Genomic DNA, 22662 nt, shown 5'->3' with positions numbered 1-22662 from the left:
CAGTCAGCTTATCAGAACTCAGGATTTATTATGTTATGCACTAAACCCAACCAGGAAACGTGACTGCGTGTGGCAATAGTGTATGTAGGAACAGGCGTTATCGCGATAGTGAAGTTATAGATCTTTCTGGTGGGATGTTTTTTTATATCTACCTCCTGTGTCTACTATGTGTCCCTACACGTGTCAGACATGAAGAAACTGTTTCGGGTACTGATTCTATGAGTACCTGACATAAAAAACTACGACACGACAAACACTTCAATATGCCTTTAATACCGTGTACCAACTTCACTTCCGAAGCAAAAATCTTCGAATCAATACTTTCAAACACTGTACAGTTACACTTATAGTAGACGAAAATGCACCTTAACCATATATATACGCACACTATTGTGCAGCAAAATGCAGCAATACTTAAATTGTCCGTTTAATTTAAATGAAAGAAGAAAACTCATATAAAAGAAGCTTTAAAATTTTAACTTAGAGGAATTCTGAAACTGGAAATCTTGTCGGACATTCACATCTGGAGTCCGTCATCTAGCTGACCGACTATATACTATTCGACTTGAGATGGTCGTAGTATCATAGTTTTCCAACTATGTTATTGAAATCTTCAGCGTATATGACAAAATTATTCTTATTTGTGTGCGAGAAGGTGGAGCACGTCATATGAAATTTATAAAGAAAATTATATTGACAAAGAGGCGTTGTTATCTATACTCATGAAAATTATCAGTTATAGGCTCTGATTCATTGTTTATCGTTTTCTCCATTTTCATTTTTAACGACAAGTAACACCGGCGAATGTTTACCTACTTAAAGGAATTTTTTCTCACCTGTTTTCCTTTCAAGCCGTTATATCCTCCTTCCATCTTTAAAAAAATGAGTTATTAAGTTTCTTTGAAGTTTTTTCTTGCTATAGTTTGATCCTTTATCTAAATATGTCTCTGTAATATACATGTAGTTAACTATAAGCTCGCGCATGGATGCCTCATAATTAATTGCTGGTTACCTGTACTACACAAAGTACACACCATCACTATAAAGAAGTGTTAATGCATTTTGTTGAATAACACGATAGTCATATAATACATAATTTATAAGGATGAGCTGAATATTTTATTTCTCACATTGGATGCCTCATAATTTATTGCTGGTTACCTGTACTACACAAAGTACCCAACAATCACTATAAGGAAGTGATAATGCATTTTGTTGAATAACACGATAGTCGTATAATATATATTTTATAAGGATGGGCTGAGGATTTTATTTCTCACAATTTGTCTGCTTTTTATGATCTGGTGGCTGTACTGAATCAAGTATTTACCTTCACGAGACAGAGAGGTGTACAGATCGCTCTCTCAATAAATGGAGTGTAATCCTATTTGTATATGATGAAAAAGACCGAATTATAATCAAAAGCAGTTTGCACATCTAAATATCTGTAAATCTTGGGTTACGACTAACGCTCACTGTTGTGAATATGCTACAAGAATGCTCACAAACGACTATCAGATGAGTCTGGGTTAGAAAATACAACTTAAATAGAAGTATAGAAAAACAGACAAACTGACTGGGGGAAGGTAGAAAAGGAGGTTAGAACACACATGGGGGAAAGGTAGAAAAGGAGGTAAGAACACACACACACACACATTATAGACATGTCAATATTATTCTAATCTTTAAGTCATTTTGTGATGGGGGGTGGGGCCGAGCAGCCGAGTGATCCAAAGTGCCCACCATTACGGATCACTGCCATTTCAGTGTTGGAATGTCTATAGTTCTGTGTTATTCACAAACAATAATTCGGTGTTTGAATTTCCCAATAAAATTTAATGAAATATTTTTGTCAAAGAATTCTGTATGAGCACTCATATATTTCCAGGATAAAGAATATGAAACCTCTTGAATCCAAATAATTCGAATAAACATTAAAATAACCCCAAACTGACACAACAAAAGAACACCTTTACGTCCCAGTGCTTTTAAGCCAGACTCCGAGATATCTCAATAAACAATGATTATGCAGTAACTTGAAACGCAAAACAAATTCCCGGATGAGGGTCAACTTTCCAGAACCTTCAAGAAATATTTACGTATAGAAAGCACGTAGTCCAGTATGACCTCGACAAACACCAGTCATTTTACTCTAAGAATAGGCTAAAAATAAAAAGTTGTTTACTTCTCTCACTGATTTCTAAATGAAGGATGGAAACTAGGTCAGCTTTAGATGTTTGCAACTGAAGATTTAAGGTCAAACTATTTTCTGAAAAATATCGAGTTCGTAGTAAACAAAACTACAATATTTTGACATGCAATGAAATTAAAAAAAATTTAAAAACTTACAAACAATTAAATTAAATCAAATATAAATTAAATAAAATATACGTAAGAAAGTACAAATATTTAATAAACTGCCACTCAAAAACAACCCATTTCCTACTTTCTAAAGCTATAACAAAACTTGATGAAGTCCAATACATTTAGATTATTGTTTTCATTGGCAACTAAAACAAGTAGTTGTAAAGCTCAAGTTGCTCACCAGTAACTTTAGTGACAACCATGATGTGAATATGGACACTCTGGTGTGAAGACATGCATTTCATGTACATTTATAGAAGTCTTTTTAAAATAACTTAAAAGTTTTAATTTTTGACGTTTTTTAGTAAAGTTTTAGAAACTAACAGATAAAAAGATCGTGTCTTCGAGTCGCACTATGTTAAATAGCATTGCCTGGGACTTTGTTAAATAGATGTCTATCCGCAATTAATATGCTCTAATCCAGGCGATGTTAAAATGAATTGACATGTCTAATGTCTGTTGTGCTCTTTAAAGGAAACGTATAAGAAACGATGCTTTGCTTAAGGCCGGATGAGGAAGAATGTAATGTGTCGATTTTAGGTTTATGTTCCCATCGTAGTCATTATACACTGAATTTTAGCGACATGATTTCATACGAGTAGAGCAGAAACTACGCATTTTACTTTGTTATAACTGCGACCGGTACCTAACTACAGTATTGTAATTGCCAACAGGTACACTTATTTAACATAATGTTCCTAGGAATCAGAATTAAAACAAAACAAATTAAATAGTTCTTTGATGCGTTTGACCCAGATTACTTTTGTGAAATCAACCGCCAAATGCGTGCTTACTTTAATTCAGGATCCTAACATTCCGTACAATACACATAAAAAAGCCGTTTTATAGTTACTGGATCCACAGGATGCAGACTTCTTTAATACATTTAATAGAATCAAATAGGGTTTTTTTGACGCTCGGATTCCATATATATGAACTTTTTCAAAGAGGGATTGAACATCATGTTCGCAAAAGAAACTAGGTTGTCTTCCTTCCGCAAGTGACATCATGTATCAAAAATATTTTATTTTGATCTTTTAACTTGTCAGTTGGGGGTGGGGTGGGGGTGCCCAGACCTCCAAACATTTTAGGCATCTTTGAAAGGGAACGTTTCACTACTAACGGGTACTTTATCGATTATATTTTAAAAAAATCAGCTGATGAATCGGTCAAATAATTATTGGATCGTTTTGAACGATCCACAGAATTTGAAAGTTTTACAAAAGGTACCTTTGAATTTTCTTTCTTCTATTAACCGCATGCCTTGAAAATTTAAGGAAAACGCACTGGACAAAATATCGATTGCACTCCAAGGATAAAAAAAACCTAAGCCTTGAAAGACATTCGTCCTCAGTCTCTTCATCTCTCAAACAAATGGGACGCTGCCTCCGCTACAATAGAGCAACATATAAATCTAACAAGTTACATTTGATGTGACAACGTTTTAGAAACGCTATATATTTAGAAAATGTCAAACTTTAAATTTTACTTAGGTGACTTTAGTTCATTGACCGTCTTTAGTCTGAACCAATTGTAAACTGAACGATCCTTTAACCATGTGTGAATAATGGTCCTGTGTATTCTTGGAAAGTGAAGACACAACCACAAAGTTTTCTTATTTGTGATTATTGTGAACGTCCAATTACCCTTTGACCTTTAATGGACATTTATGTTGTTCCTAATCAAGGGCAACACTGCCGAGTAAATTTGATCACAAACTAACTTGACCTTTGGTGACCTTGATCTTTGGTTTGTCAGTCCCTACTAACAGTCGTGATCTGACGGTTAAAGAGCAGCAATTAAATGCAACAACAACAACAAAAAAATACGCCAGATTCGGTATTACCCGATTGCAACCGTGATTACGTCAGTTCAGTTTTTATACATCGAGTGAAAAACTTTGAGGACTTTTGATCCACTAAACCACTGATAAACATATCTAAATAACAACTTATGTGACATGATGATCAACAGTGTCTGTGAATATTATGACGAAGGCAAAACATTAAACTAAAAATAATGAACTCGACGCAAATACAATCACATGTTACTCACAGCGACATCGTTTTCCTCTAAAGCAAACCATAGCCTAGAGATATGAACTAAATCCAAAGGTAAACACATATCCCTGAACCTCGAAATGATATTCACAGTAACCTAGTTTTACTGACGGCTGTATTACGCTTTATTGTGCAGTTACTTATCAAATTATATGATTCCATAGGCAATAGCGCTTACTAAAATGAGTTGAGCGCAAAGGTTAACCAAAATCACTAGACCTTGTTATATAGGTCACATTTACCTCTTTTTCACTGAAAGATATATTACTTACACATGCCACGTCTAAATACCAGCTTATGTAAACTGACCTAAGCACAGACAACAGCAGGAGTGCTGATGCTATACAAACAGACAGACGGACGGATAGACATCATCAATCGGTAAGCCGGAATTCGAAATCTTGCTAAATATTAAGTTAATTAAGAAGTATTTCCAAACCATAAAGTGTATAGATACAAACAGACGTGACGATGGAATGCTGAAGAGATGCAGATAACTCTCGTTATATCCTTAAAAAGAATTTGATTTCAAGAGCGAACGACAGAGCGTTTTTTTAACGTTTCTTTTTTAGCGTTTTTGTCCTCAAAACAAATGATAGCTAAGTAGCAAGCCAAATATTTGAAAGGTACGCCTGCTTAACAGTATCGGGCTGCCCCATCAAGCAATCTGCTTGAGGACAGGTACACCTCGGATTCTTAGAACATATTATAATCGAGCAGTGCTATGCACCTGTGTCTGACTGGGGCAAAATTTGAAGATCTCCTTAAATCAGGCGGCCTATTAAAATGGCTGCCGATTGCATCACTGTGTTCATAATTTTACCTAAAAGCCTGTAGCCCATCTGCCCTCGCGTAGGTTGCCGAATTGTCTTGTCCGACACTGCCATGACTCTGGGCCACCTAACCGAAGTGCAGATTAAATTTTTTGGCCAAGATCGACAATTCTAATAAAGCACGAGTTAGTCAACAAATCAGGCAATCTTTTATTGGAATATATATAATAAGATCAAACCATCTGGCATAGGTATTGAAATTGGGCCTTCGGTTTTGTTTCAGCACTAACTATGTGAGTTTTTCGATTAACGAACATGTTTTAAAGAGTTTCGTGTACCTTCGTCATGGTACTATCGTTAGATTGGCTTTAACAATACCACAACATGGGGTTGCACTCGGTATGCAATGTGGCAAAGTGACTGTTCAACAATACCATAAAATAGGGTTGCAGTCGGTTATGCAATGTGGCAAAGTGACTGTTCTACAATAATATAAAATAGGGTTGCATTCGTTTTGCAAGGTAGCAAAGTGACTGTTCTACACTAACATAAAATAAGGTTGCAGTCGGTTATGCAAAGTGGCAAAATGACTGACAGTTTCTGGGAAAGCAACATACTACCCACCCTTCGTCGCAGGTGTCTTGCAACGATCGCTCTCCTTACAAAAGTTTGCAAATGATGGTTGTATGACGTACAGCTCTGTTTATATTAAATGAATCTTATATGATACCAATGCATTTTGTCTACAATGCACATGTTAATCATTACTTGTTAACACGAACATCTTGCTCATAACAAATGTTCTTTGCTAGCAATAGTTTGACATACTACGGGGCCTAAAACGTGACGATCACTTTGTCATTGAAAAGAATAAGTCACACATTAATATCTTCCTGTATTTTATTAACGTGAAAGCAGGCCTAAAAATATTTTGAATGAGATATAGTGAGCTATTAAAGTAAGACCCATACATAATGATAATCCACTTAATTCCCAACTTCCCGGCCCCTCTTACATCTCATAGCTTCTCCTTCAACTATTATGTTACGAGATGAATTCACCGTATTTATGACTGGTAAATAACTGGTCGTCAATCGAAGGAGTCATTTGAATGTAAGACATGGAGGGGTTGTTTATAAGTGCTTTTAAGACCTCGTTACCTAAGAACGCGAAATCTCAGGCTGTCTTCGGGAACATTATCGTGTACTATACGACAATTAAATTGCACCCAAAACAACAAGAAAGAAATACATAGCTGTCCCATTCAGGCTTTATAATAACTCGGTATCGTAGTTTTTGTCGCGCTGATACAGGTTTCCATTCAGTTAATTCCATCTCAAACAACATTAACTTGCATTATCTGTTGACGCTGTTGTAATTCGGGATGCTTGCTCGAAGTCTCGTCTTCTTCCGTTTTCTGTGCCAGGAATTTCCCTTCACCACTCACCACCAAAGCCGTAATAATGAAATTATCTTCAAGATGTGACTTTTAAACTTTCTTCTCGCAGCATGGGTGAAATTTAAATATAATTATATACAATTAAGGTAATCTCAAAAGAACACTCCCTCTCCCTACGCATACGGTATACAAATAGCTTATTCCGGTCTTGGAATCTATCACGTCAATTGTTTGTCATTGTGCCAAAACACCCATCCGGAACATATCTGCTATATATTCTACATTCGCCCAACTCTAGGCAATGGATTTAAAGCAAACGATTGTTTTCATGTCTTACTTGACTCTCGGGTAAAGATTCAGAGCACTAAGACTGTGGTAAGAGTACATAAAGGTACAGAGCCTAGTTCACGATAGGAAAATTCCATTCCTTTCTTCGAAATGGAAGCTAGATGTTCAATTTGCGTGATTCTTGTCTGCGTACTGGCAAAGTCAATTTCCCAGACTGTTCCGCGGTGCAAGAAGGTCGGAACGTTTGAAATCATCCCAAAAGACGACTGTACCGGATGGTATATGTGTGTCTGGGGCGTACCTGTGGAGATGCCAAATTGTTCCCAAGGGTCCGTTTTCAGCAGATCTTCAAATGTATGTGTTCCCATCAACAGTACATTTGACGACTGTCCTCAACGCAAGCGAGTTATAACGACCACACAAAGTGAGTATTAGTTTTCTTAAGAAAAAAATATGCAGCTAATTTTAATAATGCTTTAAGTTTTCAACTGAAATTGTAAAATATAGATATCTCTCCGAATAAAGGAAAGCAGTTACCAATTTTCATTTCCCTCGGCTGAAAGTAACTCTGGCAGCGGAATAAACTACTAAGAAGGGAAATTCCATATAATATTTTGTAATTAATTTGGGCAACTCAAAGTATGCAATAAAACATCCTTAATTTAGAAGTCAAGTTAACTTAGTTTGTTTTAATTTGTATTTTTGAAAATGCCGCTTTTAATTTGAAGCGAATTTTCTCATACAGGAAAAGAATATATTAAATGGCACTCGAATGAACTTTCTGTAGAATGCTAAATAATCCTTACACTTTGTAAAACATTTTATTGAATTATGTATACATTATGCATATAAAGATATATCACCTAATTTAAAGTTCAGTTGGACAGGTAAGTTTTCTCTTTCTAGTGTGGTTCGGTTTCGATTTGAAAATTCCTAAAAAGCGGGCATAGTTGAATGAATACTATTTGCTTTAAATTTGACGTAAATTACCACACAAACACAGCATATCGTTAATCTTTATGGCTACCGTATGTGCATGTTTCAATCCGTAATGTTTGCTCTGATAGATTTAAACTAGACATGGCCATTCTATGAAGGGCATTACAAAGCCGCTTGCCCGACGCTAGAGACAACATGGTGCGTCGACTGCCCTCACTTGACGGCAAAATCCGACCATCCCCTCAGATTTGGCTTGGGCTATGTGCTTGTGTGGGTACGAGTCCATAAAACTGACAGAGTGGGAGAGCGCGAGTAGGGGTAATATTGTAAGTTCTGTGGGTACGAGTCCATAAAACCGACAGAGTGGGAGAGAGCGAGTAGAGGTAATATTGTAAGTTCTGTGGGTACGAGTCCATACAACTGACAGAGTGGGAGAGCGCGAGTAGGGGTAATATTGTAAGTTCTGTGGGTACGAGTCCATAAAACTGACAGAGTGGGAGAGAGCGAGTAGGGGTAATATTGTAGGTTCTGTGGGTACGAGTCCATAAAACCGACAGAGTGGGAGAGCGCGAGTAGGGGTAATATTGTAAGTTCTGTGGGTACGAGTCCATAAAACTGACAGAGTGGGAGAGCGAGAGTAGGGGTAATATTGTAATTTCAGTGCGCGAGTAGGGGTAATATTGTAAGTTCTGTGGGTACGAGTCCATAAAACCGACAGAGTAGGAGAGAGCGAGTAGGGGTAATATTGCAAGTTCTGTGGGTACGAGTCCATAAAACCGACAGAGTGGGAGAGAGCGAGTAGAGGTAATATTGTAAGTTCTGTGGGTACGAGTCCATAAAACCGACAGAGTGGGAGAGAGCTAGTAGGGGTAATATTGTAAGTTCTGTGGGTACGAGTCCATAAAACCGACAGAGTGGGAGAGAGCGAGTAGAGGTAATGTTGTATGTTCTGTGGGTACGAGTCCATAAAACCGACAGAGTGGGAGAGAGCGAGTAGGGGTAATATTGTAAGTTCTGTGGGTACGAGTCCATAAAACTGACAGAGTGGGAGAGAGCGAGTAGAGGTAATATTGTAAGTTCTGTGGGTACGAGTCCATAAAACCGACAGAGTGGGAGAGAGCGAGTAGGGGTAATATTGTAAGTTCTGTGGGTACGAGTCCATAAAACCGACAGAGTGGGAGAGAGCGAGTAGAGGTAATGTTGTATGTCCTGTGGGTACGAGTCCATAAAACCGACAGAGTGGGAGAGAGCGAGTAGGGGTAATATTGTAAGTTCTGTGGGTACGAGTCCATAAAACCGACAGAGTGGGAGAAAGCGAGTAGAGGTAATGTTGTATGTTCTGTGGGTACGAGTCCATAAAACCGACAGAGTGGGAGAGAGCGAGTAGGGGTAATATTGTAAGTTCTGTGGGTACGAGCCCATAAAACCGACAGAGTGGGAGAGAGCGAGTAGAGGTAATATTGTAAGTTCTGTGGGTACGAGTCCATAAAACTGACAGAGTGGGAGAGCGCGAGTAGGGGTAATATTGTATGTTCTGTGGGTACGAGTCCATAAAACCGACAGAGTGGGAGAGCGCGAGTAGGGGTAATATTGTAAGTTCTGTGGGTACGAGTCCATAAAACCGACAGAGTGGGAGAGAGCGAGTAGAGGTAATGTTGTATATTCTGCAAATTGTATATTCTACAATCTCGCCACACTAGATATTTTGACACCTATATTTAGCCTCCTTATTATTGCATATTTCATAAATGCCCCCTGTTTGTTTCATCTATCGATCCTGTTTCACATGATACACTGTCAAAGTTTGGCATACAAGGTATAAAGCTAATGCAGGCGTGTTTTCTGTTTTATCTATAGGTGTTATTTTAGCAAACTTGATTACACATACCTGACACGCCTATCCGAAAAGGGATATTCTTTACAATTCTGTTCATACCATTCTATATGCAGCAGAACATATGATTTGTACTAAGGCATATGCTGCTCTATTACAAATTCCTGCTATCATTTAATTCAAAATATCGATCATAAGAGATTTATAAAAAACGGTTATGCAAGCGTGAAAAACACTTGTTTTCATACGCATGTGACCATACAAATCTGTATTGTACTTGTTTACTATTATCCTCCCCCTTTTACTTCTTCTGGACAAGAGATGACATCAGGATTTAGAAGAAAATATGTAAATGCATGGTATTGATTCTAACCCTCATGCAATGTTAAATCTTTGGATTAGGTCAAACATTTGGCTGTCTACCATAAGTACTGCAAGTACCCGAATAATTACAATGACATGTATAATATCCAGTGTCTTTGTATACTTAAGTCCATACATTAACTACTCTAAATCCAGTGGACTTATTAACACATAACCATGTTGACTGACTTCCTATTGACCTCGTTGGTCCTACTTGTGGATTCATTGTCACCAACATGAACAGTATTCTCAAGTAACTAAAACTTGTAAACAGAGTGTATGCAGTCATTTTCCTGTGCTGTATCAACATTAAAATAAAAAAGGAATTCGTCTTAAATTACTAGCCAAGGGCATTCTCTTTACAATCGGTCTTTTCCATCTATTATTTACGCAATATTTACAGGAAATGTATACATACATATTGTCTACCTAACATATGTACATTAAAATACGTTGTAACAAATCATTCTCAAAAGCAGACTTGATAGTCTCCTATTTCAAGGTGTCTATTTGAAAATTGTTAAGTAAATGGATTCACAAAAACTGTTCATAATTCATTCAATAGTGAGTATAAATAAATAATCACAAAAAGTAAAGTTTCATTATTGTTGATAAAGGTGGAAAGACTAGTCTGCAAGATCAATTGAACTTTAAGTGGAAAAAAAGATGAAGAAAAATGCTATGATATATTACGAATGATTAAACAAACGTTCACATTTCTTTTTTGTGTATATAGTTTTTCCTCTTCAGTTTAAGGTCGTTTACCTCTCTCTCTTAAAAATCTCTAAATGCAGACAACGGTCTTCCAGAACATGGACCGTCTTCCACGGATTCGCAACCATCTTTTAAAGATGAAAGCACTTAAAATTTGTAGTATATCACTGACAATTATATCCTTAAACTTTCTCCAAGTCGACCTTGAAATCAGTCGGAGAGTGTCCCAAGATTTTATCGATCTAGGCATAGTAGCAGAGTTGTTGCCCTTCTCCAACATTTTAGGTCAATGTCATTGAAGTGTTTAATTTTTTGTGTGTCTGCGTTTATTGTGGTATAAACTGTCAGTCACCGAATCACATAGCAAGCAACTCCTGAAGTGCATTGTCTAAGCTGTGTGTTTCGGCAACTTACAATTTATAGCACGATAAACGCAGAACAAGTAAAAGTAAACCTTTATATTTGCAAGTCTTTATTATTTCTTAATCCATTTATTTAATGTTTTTTAAAAAAATAGTTCGTATCAGTTTTAGAGCCTTTTTCAGCTTGTGACAACTTATCGAGGGCTTCTGGCATTATAGAAAATGGGATTCTCCTTCAGCAGCGCAATAGCTGCAGCAACATCAAACAAGTAATTCCACCAGTGGTAGCCGATCTAAGGTTTTGAACATTTAACATTATGGTCTTAATATTTTATCTAAATTGGTTACATTCATCTGGAGTGGAAACTCACATCAGAGCAAAAGTATGTTTTGTTTTGTTGGAAATAAAATAGACTCATAGTGTAATGGAGGGGCTCGGCGTGATATAGCTCATTGTCCAGACTAGTGAGTAGTCAATTTTTGTTTTTTTTAAATCTGGTATCATGTGCATTAACAGGCTATGCTAACTACAGGTTCTCCTTACAAACGAAATTAAGACTATCGGTAAATTGTTATTCTGATGGGGGGTTCAGTAGTCATATAAAATTAAAAAAATCTGTAGTGAAAGTTACCATGGTGGAAGTGCAGGATCTGTCTGAAACCCACCCCTATCATAACTATCAGGGTTTGTCGTCTTTCACTGTATGACTCGGTGTCCAGATTTGATAATGTTAGTCTTTGGACTCCTAATCCCCACATTTTACTTACAGCTTTGATTTCCTTTCAACGAGTCCCATTGAAAGTCCCAATGGTTTTCGTGGTTGATTTTGAGTTTCCGAGCTCCAAGACTGGGGCATACATAATACATTTTACTTTTTTAATTGTTTCGGTTTCTGGCCATTTGTCCTCTTTTAGAAATTTGCATCGTTTTGACCTGTGCTCATCGTGCTATTCAAATGGCAAGTGACTTGCGTTTTAGTTGGTACATTCGAAGAGATTGATAACTCGGCTTGTAAAATAGCATCCACTTCGGAAGGCGCGTAAGAAAGTCCAGGTTTCAATGCGTTTCAGAATTCCGCCATTTCGGACGGACAATGGCAAGTATAATACTGACGACACAACAGGCCTTCACCTAACATACACGTAACAACTGTATCCAGATTTATATTAAATATAGTAAATAAAAAGGGAATTGCTATTTGATTCAGTCAAGATCAAGTTATTAATGTTTGAGAAGAAGCAAAGAAAGCCACTACATGTACTATTTTATCTCGTCTTGAAGGCATGCGGTGTGTTTACCATCTCTTCTAGTGTTTACATTTATTACTTTGCATCGGCCGTATTGATAGAAGTTGATATAAAGTAGTTTTCCTTACAGTTTAAAGAGAAATAAAGGTTGGTCAACCTGTTCACATGATTTCAATCTGACCAATGGAAATGTTCGTTGTATTGACCAACTAATGCAATTGCAATTATCTACCTATGTTACGTCATGTCATAGAACAGCAGCTGCTCCGCGTGATGCACGCGCAGCTGTAGATCATTTTAGAAAACGATAAGCTGTCTATTGGTCGACTTAAACTTATTGATGGGTACAAAAAAAAAAAAAAAATTTATAACAAAGTACACAGAACGTTTGAAATACCCCTCGCACAGATTATATTTCCATATTTCTTTGTTGCTAATTTGAATTATGGATTTTTATGTGCAAAGCTTTCGACGCATTCCAGTTCTTCTTTTTTTAAAAAAAGCTGATTTTCAGTTGCTTAAAAAGGCGGAATGGAAGCAAACGTTCTTTTTTTATGAAGCTGTCGACTGTCAACGGAACGTTTTTCGACATTAAACGTATATCAATGTAGATTCTTCAGCGTGCAAAGTTAAAGATTCAGCAAGCTTTTCTTCATGCAAGGCAAGAAAAAAATCCATTTTGATCAAAATAATTAATGCTTATAAAATATTGTTCACACCTTCGGTACACTACTGTTTGACTATAGAATTGGAAGCTGTCTGATTTAAAGCAACTCCGTAGCAATGGTGACTCTCTCTCTCTCTCTCTCTCTCTCTCTCTCTCACACACACACACACAACTTTTTACAATTTGGAGGCTATCATCATCATCATCATCATCATCACCATCAGTATTATTATTGTTATTATTGTTATTATTATTGTTATTATTGTTATTATTATTGTTATTAATGTTATTATTATTGTTATTATTATTGTTATTATTGTTATTATTATTGTTATTATTATTATTATTATTATTATTGCAGGTCCACTCACTATTAAAGAGCAATGTAGTCGAGATAAATCGGCGATAATTCCCCATCCTACGGAGTGCCAGCTGTACTATAATTGTAGCATGAATTACACGTACGTTCCGAGGTATTTTGAGCAGCATCTCGTTGAATGTCCCTACCCAAAGCTATTCTCCACGGACACCTTGAAATGCGAGGACTTTGATAATGTTAACTGTGGGAGTCGGAGAGAAACGAAATCTGGGTGTAAGTGCCAGCTACTTATAATAATAATAATAATAATAATAATAATAATAATGATAATAATGAGGACTTTGCATAGCGCCTAATCTTTAGAAGCTCTATCTATCTAGCTATGTGCGATTGTTATTACTTGGTTGCTTGTGTTTATTTATTTATTTATTTATTTATTTCTTCATATCATGTTTGGTAAGGCAGTATTTTGATTCTATGTGATTCTCCATTTTTCTCTCTTCAAATTTAGGAAATAAGTTGAAGACTCAATGTTGAACTCTCCTCTTGAATAATAATCATAATACAATGTAGGTTTCGTACTTTTTTGACATGTACAGGTATACTTTGCAGAGGCGGCCTTAGCTAGGTGCGAAAGATACGATCGTACGGGGGGGGGGGGAGAAGGGGGGGGGGCATAAATCTGGAGTTTGTTGGAAACAGATTATAATTAAAGCAGAATATTTAAAAAATAAATTTGATTTTGAAAACAAACCTGTATTTCTCAATGAATATTCCACAGAATTTCTTTACTGATATAGAAATTAGACTTTGGGGGCCCGTTGTCCTCATTTCGCACCGTGACCGCACAGCCTAAAACCACCGCTGATGCTTTGTTCATTCATTCCCCTTCTCTTTTATTCCTCCTTTGTAGAAATATATGCGTATTAGAAGCAAAATCACAATAAATGACTCGGTAGATATATACACAACGTCTTTCTCAATCAGATTCATTCCATGTCGAGTAGGCAATGGTTTTAGGTTTTATCCTAATTTTTCCTCTTTTTCTTCCCACATCCACTACTACCACCATCATCACCAGATCATGTTCGCGCCATTCGTTTAACAATTCAATTTTTTCTCCTTTTCTCATAAATGTTCACTTGCAAAATATAACAATTAGTAGACTTGCTGATTGAATGTTTCTTTGCTCACGTCCATATTCAGATCAATTTCTTAAAATGTCTAAGTCTCAAGAATATACATTTATTTATTTATTTATTTATTTATTTATTTATTAGATATGTTTCTCGCTCTGTCCCTTTAAATCTTTTTTTTTTATTTAAAAACTTATCCGCGTAAAAGTATGTTTCTTGAACGATTATGTTCAGGAAGATATGTGTGAAAATTCATTTATTTTGGACCTTTCAGTAATAAATGTTCATTTATTTGTCTAAAGTCCGGATATATGAATTGTGGGATGTGTGTGTGTTTGTGTTTGTGTGTGTGTGTGTGTGTGTGTGTGAAACGTGCTAATGATAATAATGTTAAAAGTGATAATGATAATTGTAAAGTTCATCATGAACAAGATGATAATTACAGCAATGATGATTATGGGGACGATAATGACAAGTATGAAAATTTTACAAATGACGATGATTATTTTGTTTTTGAGTTAATGCTGACGATATAAACATGAAAGACGACGTTGATTCTAGTTATGATAATACGACGATAGTAGTGTTGATAGCAATGTCAACGACAAGGACGACTGTGATAATAATAATCTGGAGAGATAGAAGATTATTATTATTATTATTATTTGCAGGCGGCTACCGTACTTTACAATGCCCAGTTGCACACTGTATCCCATGTTCTATACGTTTCCCAAGCTGCGAGATGAGACCAGATGGAATCAACTTTCATCCAGAGAAAAAATGGAGCCCATACTACATCGTCTGCAGAAAGGAGCGCTTCATATCAGAAGAAAGATGTCCAGCTGATGAGGAAGGTCGCACCCAACTGTTCTCTCCAGAAACCAATATGTGCACAAGTCTGGATTTCATTTCCCAACAGCATGGCGGCATGATGACAAATTGTACTGGGAAAGAGGACGGTGCGAATGCAGACGATTTCGGTAGATGTGACCGCTACGCGGAATGCCAAAAGGGAGAATTTGTAAACATTGCCAAGTGCTTCTCAGGGCTAGTGTTTGACACAGCTGTAAGAAAATGCGTGTTGGGGAAAGACGCATGTGCACCTTGCGGGGGTAAACAAGGATGGTAAGCTACTTCATTTTATATTCTCTCTCTCTCTCTCTCTCTCTCTCTCTCTCTCTCTCTCTCAAAGCCATTAGTGACTTTCACTTAATGACGTTTCAAATATTGAAAGAGAAAAATTAAATGTATTGGAGCGATGTATATAAACGATGTATTTAGTAGCATACATACTACTAAGAGACTAACCTTTTCGGTTTTTTTGGGGGGTGGGGTGAGCTTGCGATTGTTTGAAGAAGTTAACATGAGATTATATTCTTCCTCTGATCTGTGGAAAAAAGTAACTCATTTCGTCCATTATATAAGTTAAAAAATAATTTACTTTGTGGTGGAACAAATATATCCTTGCTCGAAGAAAACCTCACTAAGATCCGCCCCTTCTTCACCTTATATTAAATTATCTGTCTTAAATAGCAGCAGAGGAGGCCTTTTACTAGAACGTCATTTTTGAACAAAAAAGCTTCCTACGAAAACGAAAAAAAAAAAAAAAAATAAGGTCTCTAACTTGCCCAGAGTTTCTCTCCAAGAATCTCTCTCCAAGAGTTCCTCTTGGGGTTAGTTTATTTTGTTACTTTTTCTTTGACGTTGTGTTTTCCAAAATTTGTAAGTGTGTTTTGTTTACCCGTCTGGACACTTATTTATAAATCCGTGTGGGGTAGTTTGTGCTTTTGAAAAGAAATTTGTAAATCTAATTATGTCTGTATCTCCGCTGCACCAAGTTTGATGAATATTTCCAAGAGTTTGTGTATCAACTCCGTTAAATACAACTAAAATGTTACAGTTATCTCTGATCACTTTAGGTATTTGTGTATATCATTAAGTGTCATATATTATATCTGTGATTTTATGCCTGCCTCGAGAAAATATTCTAGCTGGATTTGATTGTTTATCCAGCATCACTTCATCGTATATACAACTAAATTATTAATAAGTCCATCTAAATCATCAACACTTGGCGCTTCATCAATATTAGTTATAAATTCAATGATATCATCACCATCTTTATTTAACAATTTTGCATTTTGATTAAAATCTTTAAGTATATCATAGCATGTCTGATCATCAACTGATGGTGCAACTAAATACAAATGGTCCAACTTTAACCATCTCATTATCAAATTAATCATTAATTGTGTCTTTCCACGTCCAGATGGACCTATTATAATCATTCTAACAGAATTAGGTAATGCTGAAATATGTTTTACTTGCTCAATTTCGTGTCGCTGAAAATTCAATTACATCCCTATTATTAATATACATGAATCTATATTGTTTGCGTTGTAGAGTTAAAACTCCAACCACTGATTTATCCAATGTTACAACAAAAAAATAAAAGAATAGCATATGGTGGAAGATGTGCATTATGTAACAGAAACAAATCTCGTTTTTACCTAGAATTCAACGAACACACAGTGACTTCTGCAGTGTGTTTGAGAGTTTTATTTTGCTGTGACCATGTTGAGAATCCAGATGACACAGTGTATACTATGTTGGTAAATTGCCCGTGGGGGATTTTAATCAGATTAATTTGGTTAACAACATTAGGAATTCCACTTAGATCTTCTAGTGGTTTTTTTTTAATTACTCGTCTCAATTTCTGATATAGCTGTTTTAATATTGACGAGTTTTACGTCAACAGTCAACGGAGTGCCAAAGAAATGATCTGCGGGTTCATTAAGTTTTCTAAAGTTTCTACGGAGATTTGTAAACGCACCTACGTGAACTTCATACTCGGCCTGCAACGTGGATCATTTACCATCTACGGTATTGCAGTTGACGTCCATATATTTTTTTTACCGGCATCTTCATCAGATGTTGGATCTCTTAAAACAACTATCTTATTTCCGTTCATGCTGAGTTCGCCTGTCACTGTATCACCAGTCCACCGCAAACGATTAGCGACGCTTCTTGCAGTTTCATTTCTAATAGTTGCGAATTATATATTTGAGTCTCTGATTCTACCCCCGTCAGTAAATACTGGAATGTTATCTGCAGTAGCACCACGAACTCTATGAACTATGTCATTCCATTTGATGTTGCTCGTTTTCAAAACACCGTATTTATCCTCAAAAATAACAACTTCATCTCGGTCAACTCCAGTAAGGTTCATAATATCAGCAAGTTCATCTTTAGTCGCGTAATTTGACAAATCAATATTTTTTTTTTTTTTTCTTGCCTCCAGTGATAACACTGGTAGAAGAAGATCTTCCGTAAATATCAACCATTATATTCTAAGATCTGTTTAAAACGAGCGGTTACTTGTGCAATCATGCACGACTTTATGAGGTGCAGTATTTGAAGACTTTGATATAGCGTTAAGTACATTAATTACTTCACGCGCCAGTTCTCAGTACCAAAACAACCAAACAATTTTTAAACAGGATTCATACATTTTGATGGTAATTCAGGGCCTGGTATTCATTGGGTGGCATACGCAATTGATCCGCGTGGAATCGTTTATTTCGATTCGTATGGACTTCCTGCACCGATTGATTTTTTAAAATATAAAAAAAGACAATAAAAGCTCCTCCTCGTCTTTTTCAAATGATTCAATATTTCTTCCATCAATCATATATGTGGCACTGTCAAACAACGTCATAATACCGTTGTTGGCAAAACCAAATCTGACATCAGCTGCATATTCAGTATCATCTGTTTTTATAATTTCACCTTCTACTTTAATAAACGCTTGAGTGGGTAAGAAATATATACTTGTATCCTGAACTTGTAATTTGATTCTTCCACGTTGGTTTGGTTGTCGTGAGTATTTGGAATAAAATTGATAATCGCGTATTGATTCATCTTTGAGAACTGACGCGTCTATATCGAACGCCGGATCGGATCCACGTTTGAACATCTTTATTATAATTGCCATGATCTAATTCATGGTCGTCTAACACAAAGACCACTTCCTGAAATAAAACTTGTATTTTTCGGTATAATTTCATTAGCCAACTTTGTGGAAACAACTTCATTAGCAACCAGTTCTGCTAGTTCTTTATTTGCGGCTTGATTTATTATTTTGCTGACATTTGCAGACATAACTTCGGTACTGACAAGTTTTACTGGTTGCTGTGGTTTGCGTCTAAATAACCGTGCTAGTTTATCCTTGATTGTCGAGAACGCTTTAACAGCAAGAGTACCAATAGTGACGATGCCTTTATAACGAACAGCCTCAATAGCCTTCATCCCTAATTGTTTTACAATCGGTATTGCTTTTGGAGTCAACCTTTCTAAATAGACGTTGAACAACATCACGAAGTCCATTTCCGAAAATTGCTTTGTAAGCTGGCAGTCGTGAATTCACTACCCTAACTATTACAGATCCACGTTGAGCAGTGTGTGTAATCATTGTTTATATACTGATTAATCAATAGTTTAATCGCTGTGACAATCATCAGCAATTTCATCAATAAGGGAACGATAAATGTTGCGATCCATAATACCACCAGTGAATAATCTTCGACAAATATCAGATATTTCATTAATAATTTCCGGCGAATTATTTCCTGCACGTTTTTATTTGATCAGAACTTCTAGTTTATCTACGTCGGTAAGAACACTGTCAGGACAGGCAATAAGACCACTTCCTCCTGACTTAGTCACGACACAAAAACCACTTCCTGTAGGGCGGGGGTGGGGTGTGGGGGAGCCTTCTGGGCTGTACAATTTTTCTTGTTTCTTTTCTACAATCTGATTAAACTTGATATATCCTGTATCCTTTAATTTAACATCTGAATTTTTAGCAGCAAAATATACTACAGGAATCCAAAATTCAGGTGATACTTTTGCATTATATTCAGATTTTAAATATTTTCTTCTACAATCATATTCATTTGCAGCAACGTCAATTAATTTATCCTGATTTTCAGCAAAAGACTCAAGAGCTTCATCAGTAAAAATTTCTCTAGCTTTAGTTTGCTGTTTTTGTTGTGGTCGAGGAGTTCCTGACTCAGGAGACTGTGGTTGTTTTTTTTATAGTTCTATTCGTTGCTGAGGTAAATGAAATCAAATGGAAGGTTCCTGCTGAGGAAGTTGTTGTTGAGAAGGTTGTCGTCGAGAAAATTGAGCACCTAAAATATATTTATCTACTTCATCTCTACATTCTTGATGTATAATATAACCACTTGATATTCGATCTTTATTAAATTTTATGCCAAATATCCACATATACCATGCTTTTGTACTCATAAATTTATCATGCTCAGGTTTTAAATATATACCTCTATAATTGTAACTTGAGGCAGCAAACGCAGCAAGTTTGGATAAATCCGTTTTATTTTCAGTTGTCTTAATAGCCATGTCATTATATTTTTCAAGTAACATAACCCGCTATTCTTCTGGTCCTGCTTCTTTTTGGTTTTGGTGTGAGAGCTTTTTTATTTCACTAATACCTTCAAGTATTTCTTCATCTGTGGGGGCTGGCTGGGGAGCAGCTATGCCAGTTGGAAGTGTTTATAAAAAAAAACTTTTTTGTTTTCTTAGTTCTTTCTGTTATGTTTCTAGTATCTGTAGCAGTCCGCTCTAACGTTGGAAGAAGACCTTCATTTGCCTCAGCAACTATTTCAGTAACTTTTGTAACAGGTTGAAACAGTTTTTCTGTACCTTCCGCGTATTCGACTTGTGCTTCTTGACGTTCTTGAAGTTTTTTGTCTAAGAGAATCACGAACAGGCAAAATCTTTTTCATGGCCTATAATCTAGCTAATCTAGCTGCATAAGATTCAGCACCTGGTGGCATATTGTTGATATATATACTAATGATCTAATTATAGCAGCAGAGGAGGTGCGACCTCAAATAAGTGTCCAGACGGGTAAACAAAACACGCATACAAATTTAGAAAAACACAAACGAACAAAAAATAAAGTAACAAAATAAATTATTTCAAAATTAGATAATTACGAGAATATGTGTATCGGAGAGAAATAAGCAAACAGCCAAGTGTAATAAATACATTAATAATATAATTATTTATTACACATAAAGCGAAAAATGACAACAATGATCAAACAAAGCAACATATATTTGTGTAAACTTCTTCGTTATATCACTAACTTGTGTTCCTATCTGAATTAGAATAATATCATTTGTGTAAAATTGTTTTTCAAACAGAAGAGCTCACAAGTAAAAATTGAATTTAAGCAGAGTTTTTTTTAAATAATACATGATTATACTTGTTATACATTCTTCTTTATAAATATTGATATATTTTTAATGAGATAAACAGGAATTAAGCTGAATGGAAAGAGCTTTTACGAGGGATTCATTTAAAATCAGTAAGGTTATCGATTGCAGCACACTGTGAAAGGAAGAGGAAAATAACACAACTAAGATCATCAATTCAATAGCAAAGTATCTGATATATCACTTATTACCAACTCCGCTAAATGATGACGTAGCATATTATCAAATCCAGCTGAGGATTTGTCGGTATCTAGCTGCTGCCACCAAAATCTATTAAAATCCAATACTACCTATTGGAGTTATTGTGCGCAATGACGGTAACGTGGAAGAGCCATAGGACGGAAGCGCGGTTTAAAGGTTCGATTTAAAATAATGCTTTTTCAAAATCGATTGAAGTGATTAAAATGCATATGAATACCTGCATTAGATTCGCAATGCATCAAAATAAAGCCAGTTAAACCTGATATAAACCAAAATGTACAAATGTGGAAAGTCATCTCCGAGCCCCTTCCACCTTTGTATGTATATGAAACATATACCCTATTCATCTTTCTTACTCAGATTGTACGTTGAATGATTTCAGATTTTAAACAAGCCCTATATTTTTCTGAAGAACAATGCCTTTATCTTTTCGGTAGAAATGTGCTTATATCATTTTGGTAGAATGATACCCATATATTTCAGGTAAAATAATGGAGGTGATCTTCCCTTTTTGGCGTAGACTGCGAAGTAAATAGATTGACTTGTTTTAACAAGTATATTTTCATTACAGTCGGATGTAGTTCCTGTGAGAGCCAACGAAGGAAAGAAGTCTTCAAAGTTGACTGGACTGAGAAAAGAAGCAACCCTGTAATTATGGAATAGGACAGTCCTTTATTTATTTCAAAACGAAATGTGAGAACCTGTTAAAATCACGGTACACTTGCCATTTCAAAGAAAGTGACTTTGAGCGAGTGAAGCAATACTCATAAAAGGACTGAATCTGTGAAATCCCGTTTGTTTGTTTTTCTTTTCATTGATATAATAGTTTTACCCAAGTTCCCGGTGTAATAGCTACGTCATTTTTAAAAAGTTTCATAAAATGTTCAATATATGTTTAGAATGTGGATACATTTTTTTTTTATTTTTAATGCCGACATCAACAATTGAGAATATTCATACAGTCGTAAATGACTATCTTGTTTTCTATGATTAGGTTCCACATGTTCATAAAAGACATACATACATACATACATACATACATACATACATACATACTTGCAAACATACATGTATACATACATGCATACATACATACATACATACATACATACATACATACATACAGTCATCTTGTATCGTGAAATAAAATATATGCTCCATGTCTGTATTTGAAAAAGCTCTTTAAATCATATATTCTTTTTTTTTTATACCAGACATTGACAGAGTAACTAAGAAATACGGTATGGGAAGCGTTCCTCTAGACCACTTAGTCCAACCAGAGGACAAAAAGTTTTCGAATTGGCACGTTTCTTATGTTATTCAAAGTTAAGAAGAGAATGTATTATATGCTTATACTTTTTTCCGTTAACTTTGCATTATCTGAATTTTGCAGTATTTTCCCATACTACCCGATTTCATACTGCACGACAAGTGTATCTAAAGCTAGTAATGCCTATTAGGAACTACTTTGTAAACAAACCATGTATGCTCATATAGTAAAACTTTAAGCTTTTGGTTGATTAGATAAATTTTTTTGTGAATGAACTAAACAATCTGTTTTGTCTTTGAAAGTAGAAATGATAAAGTTAACTATGTAGACGAGTTCACTAAGTCACACATGAAACTTTGAAACAAGCAAACGAATAAACATGATATTCGCAATATGAACAACAAATGTGCTCTTTAGGGTCAA

General features: G+C 35.8%; 1 protein-coding gene across 1 annotated transcript; it reads left to right on the top strand.

Moving 5' to 3' along the window:
- Nucleotides 1-6592: 6592 nt before the first annotated feature.
- Nucleotides 6593-21758, top strand: LOC149788054 (uncharacterized). The gene is made up of 4 exons (XM_089974333.1): nucleotides 6593-7308; nucleotides 13373-13603; nucleotides 15138-15591; nucleotides 21541-21758. Exons 1-4 carry the CDS (start codon nucleotides 7035-7037, stop codon nucleotides 21548-21550), a joined length of 969 nt encoding a protein of 322 aa, XP_089830459.1. The 5' UTR covers nucleotides 6593-7034; the 3' UTR covers nucleotides 21551-21758.
- Nucleotides 21759-22662: the final 904 nt, after the last annotated feature.

The sequence above is a fragment of the Sinohyriopsis cumingii genome, chromosome 11 (genome assembly GCF_028554795.1).
Source record: "Sinohyriopsis cumingii isolate HCF-2022 chromosome 11, ASM2855479v2, whole genome shotgun sequence".
Lineage (NCBI taxonomy): Eukaryota > Metazoa > Mollusca > Bivalvia > Unionida > Unionidae > Sinohyriopsis > Sinohyriopsis cumingii.
This window is presented reverse-complemented; position numbering and strand designations above follow the sequence as displayed.